Genomic DNA, 13,975 nt, shown 5'->3' with positions numbered 1-13,975 from the left:
GAACCATTAGCTTAACTATGACCTCAAATGGACTTCAAATCTAAAGTTATTTTCCTACAAGGTCTCCTTTATTCACTGAGCAGTTCTGTCAGGGACAGAAATCAGATAAAGTAAAAAAAAAAAAAAAAAAGAGTCCTCTTGCTTAGGCTAATTCAATTTTCCAGTAAAGTATAGCAAACGACAAAAGGAATAAATGTTTAATAATGAAACCTTTTGAATATGAAATGATTGGACTGAATTATTCTTCCATATCCTTTCAGTGTTCTACCATAAATCCATTTTTCTTCTCAGTGGGTGGGAACAATAATGAGGTCAAATTTCTTAGAATATTTCAAATTCTAAGGATGAATGAGCCATTATATTACTAGCTTACTTGCAAAAAATCGTTTTCTATCTCTGTTGTTTGACTGCCTGTTTTGGAAATATACAAACACGGGTAGATAACCTTTGGGGGGGCGGCTGCTAGGCATTTTTGAAATGTTGAAGCACATTGCACATGCTTTTATAAAATGGTCATCATGATAGGCATTGTTAATCACAAAACAAAAACAAGTTATCAGAAGCTAATAATTTAGGTTATTAGTGAAGGGGAAGGACCAGGGGAGACATGACATGATAGCAGTGTTCCAATATTTGAGGGGCTGCCACAGAGAGGAAGGGACCACGCTATTTTCCAAGGCACCTGAAGGCCAGACAAGGGATAATGGATGGAAACTGATCAAGGAGAGATTCAACCCAGAAATAAGGAGAAATTTTCTGACAGTGAGAACAATAAACCAACAGAACAGCTTGCCTTTGGAAGTTATGGGAACTTCCATCACTGGAGGCTTTCAAGAAGAGATTGGACTGCCATTTGTCAGTCCTACAAGAGATTGGACTGCCATTAGATGACCTACAAGGTCCCTTCTAATTCTGTTAATCTGTAATCTAATCTGTATGGTTGCTTCCTTTCAGCCCCTAAGAATGGCATCTACTACATCTTGCCTTTATCCTTTATTTCTATGTGGGTGGACGTTTTCCAAATATACTGCAGTGTTTTGCCATTTTTATTTCCTAAGGTTGTCTGTCCAGCCCAGAACCATCCTTGTAAATAACCACAATGATGTAAACTGCTCTGATTTTCAACATGGCTGCTTCCCATTTAATGTTTTCATTATTTTGGGTGGCAACTATCCTTGGAAATAATGCTTGGAAAGAAATACGACTATACCTATTCCAAATAGAAGTACTGTAGGCATACACAAATGCATTAAAAATAACAGCCAAGCTTTCAGTAAAACATAGTTACACACAATTCTAGTGTTTGCAGTGAAATCTTTTCATATGTTTTAAATTATTCCAAAGTCCAAAGCAGGTAAATCATCCATATTGAGTAGTATTAAGCTTCACCTTTGTTCTTTGTCAGACCTGGTCATCTCATGGCTGTGTGCTGCTTCTCACATCCCTGATTTCTTTTTTTGAGGCTTTCAAAATCAAAATCATGCTGGGGAAATATACTGCCCTAATTTTTGCACACACACACACACACACACACCCAGTGACTAACAAAATACCTATGCCATACCTCTTATAGCCTTAATGCTCCTATTTTATGAATTCTCCACAAGTGCATATCTTGACCTCCACAGGGAGATCACAGCCTACAGTATTTCTGCAGTTTATAAATATGTGTTAAATAATATTGAGAAATAAATGATGTTTCAGATAGCATAACCATTTATAGCAATAAAGAAATTCTTCAGAAGCAGTCTGGTCTAATAAGGAAGGTGCATGGCAGAAGTTGACCATAATATTCCAAAATAACCGGGAACTTAGTGTGCAATCAGAAATGGCCCTCAAGGAGTCAGTTACTATACAACTTAGAAAGGACATATACTCTTGAATTTGGAAGCTGCCTTGGCCTACATGGCAATGCCTTGGGTTGTTGTTCAACAAGTTAGGGTTAGGGTTTATCGGAGGTATGTTAAAAGCTAAATTTGGGGTTGTTTCTGTTTAATTCAGTAAGTCAATATAATTAATAAAATGGTTTCCTAGGTACAGTATTCAACATTTTTTGCTTTCTCTTTAATTTGCATTAATGTTTTGGGGAAAACCTGGAGTTGCATTTAATTCTTTGGAATGGGGCAAGAGCCCATTGGGCACATACATAAATAACAATGTTCCTTGTAGGTATGATTTGGAGTACAGTGTGAAGGGTGACTGATAAACTCTTTCTTAGGCTGGTCTTAGTAGAGATGTGCTCCTGAGAAGCCCCAGGTTGTTCTTTTAAAGAAGACAGGTTGGAAATAGCTGTGCAAAACTTAATCCATTTTTTCTTTTTTCTCTTTCAGGCAGTGGTGCTACCGCCGTAGTCCAAGCAGCGCTCTGCAAACCCAGGCAGGAACGCGTAGCAATAAAAAGAATCAACTTGGAAAAATGCCAGACCAGTATGGATGAATTGCTTGTAGGTAGAATGAGCATAATGAATGAATGAATGAATGAATGAATGAACGAACGAACAATAAACAAACTGATTGATCAACCTTTTAAGAGTTCTTCAGTATATTATAAACAGTACTTGCATATGATTGTTCTACCTGAACTGGGAACATTAATTATAGTAAACTGCTGTGAATAAGCAATGTGGATTTTTATGGTCGATTATATCTACATTTTATTGTAGCTATGGTACAGGTAGGCTTCAATTTATGATCATTCATTTAGCAACTGTTCAAAGTTACAACACTGCTGAAGATAGTAACTTATACAGGTAGTCCTCAAATTACAACAGTTCACTTAGTGGATCATTTGAAGTTAGAACGGCCCTGGAAAAAAATGATCATTGTTTTTTCACACTTAACCACTATTGCAACATCCCCAAGGTCACATGATCAAAATTCAAACACTTGGCAACTGACTCATATTTATGACAGTTGCAGTGTCCTGGGGACATGTGATTAGTGTTTGGGACCTTCTGACAAGCAACGTCAGCGGGGAAGTCAGATTCACTTAACAACTCTATTATTAACACTGCAGTGATTCATTTAATATCACTTGCATCACACTGGGTTTTCTCTTTTGTGTTCAGAAGAGACATTTGTAAAAATCTGCTTCAGAACTGTGGGAAGATCTTACAAGGACACACCAGGCTGTGCTGTGTTGAAAGCTTATGTTCACACATTGATCTTAAAGATGAAGGGACTTTGGTTGAATGAAATATGACTTACAAAATCATCACTCAAGCCATTACTGCTGCGTTTATCCTAATGATATTTTTTCTTATTTTGCATTGGATAAATACAATGTCAAAGAAATTTTAATCTTACTAAACAAAGAGATGAAATAGTCCATTAAGGCAAGAAGAAAATCATTGTGATATTTAAAAATGCAGATGTTCCAAATTGTATTTTTATCTATAATATACCAATAAGAGAGAATATTTGTAGTTCAAGGTTGAAATGAGGGGTCCTTGGTGCGTGGAGCTTGGTTGTTTTCTTGCAGAAGTTTCATTACCCAAACTAGATAGCATCATCAGTGCTAGATTAGCACCTAGTTTGGGTAATGAAACATCTGCAAGGAAACAACCAAGCTCAAAACACCAAGGACTCCTCATATCTGTCTGTCTGTCTGTCTGTCTGTCTGTCTGTCTGTCTGTCTGTCTGTCTGTCTATCTATCTATCTATCTATTCATTCTAGTGTGTTATTATTTAGATATAACAAATATAATTTCTGAAATATTTAGAATTTGTTGGTATATTAAAGTGACTCAAGCATTATTAACAAATCATATTTTGGATGATCAAAACGTTTTATTTGACTTGAGCAGAAAAAAAAGCTGCATTTTTCTTAAAAAATAAATTGGAATTGTAATTAACTCATCAAACTGCCAGAGATGATGGAAATTGCAACTCAGCATCTCAGAAGGGCTTTCCTTTGAGAGACATTCATTTTAGTTGCATTATTTTTCTCTGAAATTTCCAAGCACAGTGTTCTTAAATGATGAACATACATTTCCTAATCTCATCCACTGTATTTATTTCCTGACGGCAAATAGCTACGATAACCTTACATTTTTCCTTGCAAGACTACTATGTCATATTTTGCCTTCTTAACAGAAAGAAATCCAAGCCATGAGTCAATGCAGCCATCCTAATGTAGTTACGTATTATACATCTTTTGTCGTCAAGGATGAGCTTTGGTTGGTTATGAAACTACTAAGTGGAGGTGAGTCGTCATACTGAAAATATGAAAATGCAGTCCTGTGTTGGAATGATCTTTTCTAATCAATCAGTGTTTTTCAAATAAAGCGTTAGATGGGTCATTTTATTTACAACTAGTTAATATCTGTAGGAGAGCCAGTTTGGTAATAGGCATCAGGCTAGAAACTAGGAGACCGTGAGTTCTAGTTCCGCCTTGGGCACAAAGTCAGCTGAGTGTTGTTCTGACCCAGCTCCCCAAACACGACAAACCCTTTGTATTTAAATCAATGATTCCTTTATTAGGAGCGCCAGCAGCCCCTGCAAAAAAGTTTCTCTCTCACCACAGGCTAACAAGTCCGGCCGGCCAGGAGATGAGTAGTTGTCTGCCACATCTATTCATCTCTGCCCCCTGCCTTTTATTCCCAGAGCTAGGGTGGGGCTTCGCTAGCAGCGGGGGCTTTTCCTTTCCAAGGATAGACCCACAGATTTCCACTGCTTTCCTCTGCCTTCTGTGCATCCGCGTGTCAGATATTGGACCCAGCTGTTCCTTCTCTTCCTCATCAGTCACCTCCAGACCTAGGAGCGTCTGGCACGCTTACATGATGTTTCACTTAAATCCACAGTGATGGAGTTGCCACTCTCATTTGTGGTGATTAAATGAGGACTACCTGAATTGATCTTTAATTGGTGGCAGATAAACCTGAGGATTTTAATTGATTTTTTTTCATCCCAGCTTTCTGGCCAGAGGAACATTTTGTAGGTGTGAAAATTTCTGAAGAAATTACTTGTGACACATTCTAGGGCTTAATTTAAAAATAATAATAAGGAAAATGCTTTTTGTCAGCCCTTTTGTCAGCTGTGAACAACACTCTGTATTTTGGCAATTTCAACAGTGTCAAGTTTTGCAGATAATATTCTGAAGAGAAGGCAGGAGGTTGGCCACATTCCTCCTCTTGAGTAAATTAGTAGAGAAAGGGGAGCATTAGGGTCCAGCTAAGGCAGTAGAGAAGATACATACTCCTAAATTGAGGCAAAATAACACAGAAGGCAGGCCTTGCAGAGGAAGACACAGATCAGGATGTTGACCCCAGAGAAAAGTCCCAAAAGAGGGTCAAGAATTGACCAAGGACATGCTGGCTGGTAGACAAGATGGAGACTACTGGACAATGCAGATGGGGCAGCAAAAGTTTCAGGAAAAACACGCTGCTTGCAAGGTAGAAAGTTCCCAAGGAGGAAAACTCTGCTGCTTTTGAGGTGGAAGTAAAACTGCAAAAAGGCACATAGAGCAGAGATAATGTTGATCCAGTAGAGCAGGGGTTCCCAACCTTTTCTATACCCACTCCCTTAGAATGCTTCTGATATATTCTCGCACCCCTTTAAAAAATAAACAATTATATGCATATAATTATACATATACACTATAATTTTGAATCTTCTAAATCCAAGTTTTTGCACCCCCTGGAATATTGTCTCGCACCCCCGGTTGGGAACCCCTGCAGTAAAGGATTATTTCATTATTTCATCATGAACTTCACTTGGGTCTAAATAACTAAGGAAGCACAAAACTCTTGAATACTAAGAATGGGAGAAGATAGTGTCCTCAATAGATAAATGCAGGATATAAAATTCAACACTTGAGAGGTTTATTGACGGTGATACTTTTGCTGTAGGAAAGTGGGAGATGTTTTAAAATATAAATTTCATCCCAAGCTGGAACCCACAATAACTCTGTGAATCCTCATGTCCCTGGGCCAAAATGCCAGATTCAACAATAGTTGAATTGAACAGAGAAGAGGTTATCCTTACTAAGAGGATAGTTGCCATGACTATGAATGGCTAACTTTTGGTGATCAAGAGAGACATGGGGTGGATACTTCAGTAGTGCACAAGTTGCTACTGATGATGATCTACAGGTGGAAGCTGAGATAATTTATGTGTGTGGGGTAGGTAGGCGGGCTAGAAGTAGGAATGCTTCTAGTCATCAAGATTAGAGGTTGGAAAGAACTATGGAAGTGTGCCAGCTGGGACTGTGGCCAGATAGCTATACTGCTTGACCATGATTTGGCCCAGCATTCATGGAAAATGCTTCTTCTGGGGAGCAAAGGATTTTGACGTTGGTTGAATCATAGTTTGACCTACCTACCTATGTGACCCACCTGTGGAAAAAGAGGAAAACTGATGCAGGTCAGCTGATTCTACAGGGAGGAAAGCCCTAGTGTCAGGGTTCCAAGTAACATACCCATAGCAAACAAAACTCTGAGGCAAGCAATTTCCTCAAAGAATAGGTTTATTGGATATGTCACATTGGCACAGGCTGGTGAAAACTGACTTGATTATTCCTGCAGTTTTCACCTAATTCAAAGTAAACGTTTGTCACTTTCTCAAAACAACCAGTCACATGGTCCAAACAGGATACTGTCCAGTTGCTAGGTGACTCCAGTCCCCTCCTTCCGAGCACCTGCAGGAATGTCCTTGGTTCCCAAGAGAAAGTATTTTGTTTTGACTACAACACCCCAACTATCTGTATTCTCCCCACCCCCCATCCCTCTTCTCCAGTGTGTTTAGCACTGAAGTCTCAAAATGGCCTCAGTCAGGCCAGCTTCAGGGTTGACACCCAGAGTGTCATATGTGCATGCATGCACAACCCATGACAACTTCCTGAGAAAGAAAAGAGAAGACAATTTTGAGGGAGAGTTGTTGAAACTTCTCTGTCTTCTAGAATCCAGAGGCTGGGGCTGGCTAGAGGGGGTGGTGAGATGGTGATGGAAACACAAGCCAAGTCATAGTGCAGAAATTGGTGGAAAGTGAGAAGAACCCGAGAGCCAAGGTGTATCAGTTTTGCTTGAGACTGCTGAATCTGACTCATGACTGTCCCGAGTCTGGTATGCTTCAGCATTTTTTTTTTATTGATCGCTTCTCAGAGTTGCAGATGATTCAAAACTAGGGGTTAATTAATGTGAAATTCAAAGCAACTTTGGTAGGTTAAAATCATAGAAATGAAATTCAATTGATAAAAAGGCTGACAAATAATAGAGTGAAATATAAAGATTATGAATAGTAAGATCTCCACTTAGGAAATAGATAACAAATGCCCTGTTACGGGAGATGCTAGCTTGGTAATAGTAAAAGTGAAAAAAAAGTTGGAATGTGGTTCATTGCAAGCTGAATATGAGTCAGCAATGTGATGTAGCTACAAAAAGGCATTTGCCATATTAAGCTGCATCAGTAGCTTCCAATTCATAATCATTGAGGGAAATAAAATACATGCGAAAAAGCACAAGAAAAATGATCATCAGAAATGCAACTAAATCTTATGAGAAGAGACACTGGCAGTGGGATGCTTAACTTGAGAAGAAAAAAATGAGGATGTGATAACATTTTTCAAGTACCTGAAGGGATGTCATGTAAAAAAAGGTGTTTTTTTTTTTAAAAAAAAATCCTCTCCAAAAGCAGAACAAGTTGCAGGAAGGCAAATTCTGACAAAATGTTAGAACAAACTTTATGGTGCTCCCACTTTCATTGAATATGTTCACGTGGATCCTGGGCAATCAACTACCAAGAATAATTTAATTTAAATTTCTGTACTAAGCAGAGGATTAGATTTGGTAGTCTACATGGCCTCTTCCTATTGATTCTAATTTCTTTCAAGTTTTTGGGTGAGGAAAATGTACATGTTGCTTGTGACCTGACAGTTATGTTTCCTGTCAGATATTCTTAAATGCAGTTACCTCTAAAAAAACTCACATGGAAGTTGTTCAGCAGCAGTGGGCTGCTGAAGCAATTAGTCAATTTAATTACAGGTTTCTTATACTTCCTATAATTTTGTTGCACATTTTGAACCTATGATTTTATGATCCAGTTCTCTATGCTTTCCATGTACTCAGTCTTGTTGATGTGTCCGTGTATTTTAAATGTGTGCAACTTTAAGACTTGTAGACTTCCAACTCCCAGAATTCCTCAACCAGTCTGGGAATTGGAAATCCACAAGTCTTAAAGTTGCCAAGTTTGGAGACCTCTGGTTTCTAGATTTGTTCTTTCGGTCTCAGAAAATTTAGGTTGAAATCTAGAGCAACTTAAATATGTATAATGGATCTTGGAATACAGGATGAAGAGATTGGTGTTCTAATTTTCTTTTGTAATTTCTCTCTTTCTCTCTCTCGTTCTCTCTAGGCTCAATGCTGGATATAATAAAATATGTGGTGAGCAGAGGAGAGCACAAGAGTGGTGTGCTTGAGGAATCAATAATAGCCACAATTCTGAAGGAAGTTTTGGAAGGCTTAGATTATCTACACAGAAATGGACAAATCCACAGGTACTAGCATGTTGCTTCATTGTGTGTGAGTCGAGAATGCAAAGTTTCATTATTAATTCTATTAACTTGGGATGGCTATATAAATTGATTAAATCAACCAGTAAATTCAAGGCTAGAAGGCTAGGGTCTGATAAGCCAAAGGGCTCTGATCTGACCTTGATTGGGAGGGGACACATCCCATAAATTCTTCTATACTATAGTTGTGCAACACAACATGAGGAGATATGAAATCCTAATCTTAAATTAACCATTTAGTTGATAATGCTTTCTCCATTCGCAAAATCATCTCACCCATGTTAGCAATTATTATTAGCCTTTCAAAGGGGATGATCAAACCTAATCTCTTTTTGATCTATTGTTTTGATGAGGAGATGGCAGAAAAATTGCTGCTTTCTCTTTGAAACTGCAAAGGGTGGAAGTTTCTTGTCTTGACAATTATTTTTACTCCATTTCTTTCCCTCATGCACAGTAGCAAATGGGGATTGATTGATTAATTAATTGATCGATACAAAGCCAGCTGCAACCCTTGATTTCCTGGGTGAATATAATAGAGTAGTTTTCCATGAGATAAGCGGCGTGGTCTGAAGCGCAACAGAGATTTTCCGGTTTGCATAAGAACGAAATGATGAGCTTTTTTGTAAGTTGTAAGAACATATTTTCCCCTCAGTTTGTCATCTTTAAAATGAAATTATCTGAGATTGTACAACCAGAAAGTTTTTAATTCCATTCAGTGGTATTGTTCCACAGCAAGCCTCCCCTCCCTCTTCTTCCTCCTCCTCCTCCTCTCGCATCACATCTGAATTTAAATGCTTTTTTTGTTTATTCCTTTTTCTAGAGATTTAAAAGCTGGTAATATTCTTCTGGGTGAGGATGGCTCTGTACAGATAGCAGGTAATCATCATTATTGTTAAAATTTAAAAATGTGTGATGGGAAATTTGAGATATTCCAAGAGATATTCCATTATTGTTAAATTTTAAAAATGTGTGATGGGAAATTTGAGATATTCCAAGAGATCTCATTAATGTTTTAAATGGTTAGAATTGGTTAAGTTTAAGGGTGTTTGATAATCAACTATAGGCTAAGCATTCAGTTTTCCTGAGGAGATTTTTTTTCTTAATGGAATGTATCAGTCAGCTTTTCAAGAAACAACACAGTTGTTCCCAGTCTGTTGTGCTCCATAATTTTGAACTATAGCTTTTATTTTTCTCACCTGGCAAGTCAGAAATTTCTAGAGGACAGCTAGTACAAAATCAAAGTAGATTGGCAGCCAATAGTGTGAGCTGCCAAGACTTCAGTTGATATTTCACCTCCAGCCCCATATTTATTAGGGGGGCTTCAGCATGCTATGTTGCAGAGGTAGATTTCAGCAGGTTCTGACCAGTTCTGGAGAACTGGTAGCAGAAATTTTGAATAGTTCGGAGAACCGGTAGTAAACATTCTGGCTGGCCTTGCCCCCATCTATTCTCTGCCTCTCAAGTCCCAGCTGATCAGGAGGAAATGGGGATTTTGCAGTAACCTTCCCCTGGATTGGGGAGGGAATGGAGATTTTACAGTATTATTCCCCTGAGGTGGGGAGGGAATGGAGATTTTACAGTATCCTTCCCCTGCCGAGCCCACCAAGCCATGCCACACCCACCAAGCAGGGGTGAAATGCTCCCGGTTTGGACCGGATCGCTTGATCCGATAGCGAAGGGGGCAAGTGGCATGCCCCCCCATGCCCAGCTGAGCCGCATGATCATCAGAGGCGGTTTTTTTTTTTTTTTTTTTTTTTACTTTTAAAAGCATTTTTTCCTGCAACCTCTTCGGCTGAAAAAATGCTTTTAAAAGTTAAAAAAAAAAAAAAAAGCCTCTGATGATCGCGCGGCTCAGCTGGGATCGTCAGAGGCTTTTAAAAGCATTTTTTTCTACAACCTCTTAAGGTTGTAGAAAAAATGCTTTTAAAAGTAAAAAAAAAAAGTAAAAAAGTTGGCCACGCCCATAATCATAATAACAAGACCAATCAGAGAAGATAGTAGAAAAGATGAGAAGGATAATAGTAATATAGCCATACTACATGGGTAAATATACTAGACATAAGATAGTGCTGAGGGAATTAGGTTTTCAGCAAAGTGATGGCACCACGAGGGGAAAAAACTGTGTCTGGTTTTTGACGTGCAAAACCTACCATACTATGGGCTCAATCTCAGACAATAGGATTCCACCTTATTTCCGGTATACTTCCCCACTTACGGTGCTGGAGCAGATTGGAAGTTGTGTATGCTGTGTAGAAGAGGAGGAAGAATCTGTTTTGTCAGCGACTTTGATTTTTCTGGCAGTGAGTCAGCATTGTGTGTCATTTCCAACATGGCTTTGATGACATGGAAAATCATCTGGTTCATAGGGAAAGCATTGGCACTCAGGGTGGATAAAAATCGATGAATTTTTTAAAAAAAATTTAAACAGATTTTTTTTTATTTAAATCTGATTTTTTTTTATTTTTATCATATTTATTTTAATAAAATGCTTTTGTAGTAAAAATCTATCTAAAGATAGTTTTCTATTTAAGATACATTAATAATTTAGTTTATTCAGCATGGAATGGAGCTTAGTTATGTAGCATGAGGCTGTATATTCTGCAACACTGGGACTGTTGGCGAGTCAGCAGTGGGTCAGAGGAGGAGCTGCTGCAGGACAGTCGCTCTTTAAAAATTACAATTTATATTGAGTTATAATATAACTAATATAATCAAGCCTTTTTACTAGTGATTTAAATCATGATTTAAATTAAATCCACCCTGTGGGCAGTTCAACTTTTTCTCCTTTGATAAATTACTTGAAGAAGGGCTATTCTGAATTACCCTGTTTCCCCCAAAATAAGACATTCCTTGATAATAAGCCCAATCAGGCTTTTGAGTGCATGGCAATAAGGCCAAGCACTTATTTCAGGGTTCAAAAAAATAAAAGGCAGGGTCTTATTTTCGAGGAAACACTGTATGTGGCTGCTGATCTGTGTTCTAGAATTCCATTTCTTCACTTACGGGTTGCGGGACAACAGATTAAGAATTGTGCCTTTCTCGTCCTGGTTTCTGAGCAGGCTTACCTCTTTTGATATATGCCGAATGCAAAACAACATGAGGTTCCAGAGCCCTGGATGGAACCCACATGTATTTTTTGGCAGAGTAATCATGCACAAGGAAGAGCCGGTTTGTGGTAGTGGTTAAGGTATCAGTTTGGAAACTGAGAGGCTGGGAGTTCTAGTCCCACCTTAGGCACAAAGTTGGATAAGTTACTTGGCTCAGTTAATCAACTGCAGGAAGACGAAGACAGTGATAAATCACTTCTGAAAATCTTGCTAAGAAAACTTCAGGGACTAGTCCAGGCAGTCTCAAGGAGTCAACACTGACTTGGAGGCATTAAAAAAAAAATCATATAAAAAGCACAAGAGCCTTACCACTTAATTAGATCTGACATTCATTCTGCAGAGGGAAATGCAACAGCGGAGAAGGGAGAACGGATGAGAGCTGCAAATCACAAAGTGCATCTATGCTAGGAGAGAGAAAAATAAAGCAGCTTAAAGCAATGGTACATGCTGCACTCAGCAATGTTTTAAGGGAAGTTAATTTAAGGCCAGGAAATTCCATGAATGAAAATGACTGTCTTCAAAAACAAAACCCCAATTTTAAGCTTATGCAACATAAATTGCATAATATAATACAACACAACACAACACGATACAATGCAATATAATATATAATCTGCTTACCTTAAAATGTGTTTTTAAATTATACAGGATTTCTTTTTTTAAAATTAGTTTATAACGTAAAATACAAAAATACGAAAGAAAATAGTAGGAAAAGAGGGGAGGGAGAAGAGAGGAAAAAGTGTAGGGAAAGGGGGGAAAAGAAAGACAAGACATTGACTTCCAACACTCTTTGGTGCAGTAAAATACTCAACTTTTTCCCTTCATCTTTACCTTTTTACCTTCATAGTATGAACTAGCCATTTCTATAACAACAAACCTATCTAATTGGGAAAACCCAAAATCAAAGTCATTTTTTTCCACCTCAAGCATAAAGTCCAGAAGCGGTTTCCAAGCAGAAACAAAAGTAATTGTGCTTTTTCTTTAATCAGAGCAGTCAATTTAGCCATCTCTGCTATCTCCATCAACTGTTACAACCATTCATCCATTGTGAGAATCAAAGTGTCCTTTCATTTTTGTGCATAAAATAATCTTGCTGCTGTCAACATACACTGTATAACATCAAAGTTCCACATTTCTTCCCCAAGTCTTTTTCCATTTAACCCAAAAGAAAAGTTTCTGGTTTTATTGTTATATTCACTTTGAGAATCTTCTGTATTATGATGTGAATCCTACTCATTTTACTGGGTTTCTTTTGACTTGTTTCCCATGAAATATTTTTATTTTATTTTATAAAGCTCTATGGATCTCATTGTTTTATTTGGTGTATAGACTAGAAATCAATTATTGAAAGTGAGTGGTCTGTTTATTTCAGCCAGTGAAGGCAATAGTTTAACACATGAAGATGTCACACAAATTCATTTGAGTATTTTAAAGAGTCACAGTATCTCAAAGTCTATGAAACCCTTTTTTCTTAGCAAAAAAGAAGGTACAGACTTGGCACCTTGGCAAAGAATTTAAATTTCAATAGTCTTAATTCTGTGGTTTGTTTAAATAATGCAATGCATAGAATGCATAGCCTAACGTTGCTTTATAAAAGCGATAAAGTATTAAAGACTTTGGCAAGTTGCTGAGTTTTAATTCTGGAACAATAAAAGTCAGTGTACCAGCATTGCAATTCCTGACTTGAAACCATCACAGAATTTGCCTGATACTAAGACACTAATTACAATCTTAATGACCTGAAGCTTGTAGTTGTTGACCTATGCCATCAGCTTGATGGCTGCCTAGTTCACCATAACATTTTGTCACAATTCAGTTCAGGATTCTTGGTTAAACAAGCCACAGTGGCCTGTTATGATTAAGAAATAATGATAAACCATAATGGGTAAACACTCACAATTTGTTAAAGCAAAACAGTACAAACACATGGCAGCTTAATATGTACCAAACCAAAGTTGTATTTATTTCTCATATTTGTATGCTGCCGTAATCAAGGAGTGATTCCTTTTTTAAAAAAAATAAGCTAAAATGGTTCTATCGTCTTTATTTTTCCTCACAGAGTTGACTGACCTCAAATGCTTATAGTATTTTCATTCATTCTCTTAGTTTGTACTGTAAATACTTTTGTTTCAACTGTAATATGAATATGAGGATTTTGTCTGCATTTCTGACTTGTAAGGGAAAGCTTTTAATTAATCTTAATTTCCCATTTCAGAGGAAACTGGAAACCATATTTTTAATATTTCAGTCAACCTAGGCACTGAACCATAAAGTTCATTTAACATTTTGGCTTTTTGTGAAGTTGGTAACTATGGCAAGGTTCAGGTGAAGTAGAAATCTGGATAGTTTCCAAAAGGATGGCT

At 37.7% G+C, this 13,975-nt stretch overlaps 1 protein-coding gene across 2 annotated transcripts in view; it reads left to right on the top strand.

The window, feature by feature from the left end:
• The window catches only part of STK39 (serine/threonine kinase 39), a 141,653-nt gene that overhangs the window by 49,545 nt on the left and 78,133 nt on the right, over positions 1-13,975 (top strand). For both annotated transcript variants that reach the window (XM_034426776.3, XM_087882009.1), the window contains exons 2-5: positions 2,331-2,443; positions 4,095-4,203; positions 8,349-8,490; positions 9,326-9,381. In XM_034426776.3, the coding sequence (XP_034282667.2) occupies positions 2,331-2,443; positions 4,095-4,203; positions 8,349-8,490; positions 9,326-9,381 (420 nt within the window). The remainder of the gene's footprint in view (positions 1-2,330; positions 2,444-4,094; positions 4,204-8,348; positions 8,491-9,325; positions 9,382-13,975) is intronic.

The sequence above is a fragment of the Pantherophis guttatus genome, chromosome 1, assembly GCF_059756535.1.
Source record: "Pantherophis guttatus breed Tessera chromosome 1, ASM5975653v1, whole genome shotgun sequence".
In the NCBI taxonomy this organism is placed as follows: Eukaryota; Metazoa; Chordata; class Lepidosauria; order Squamata; family Colubridae; genus Pantherophis; species Pantherophis guttatus.
The sequence above is the reverse complement of the archived record's forward strand: the minus strand, read 5'-3'. Positions and strand labels throughout refer to the sequence as shown.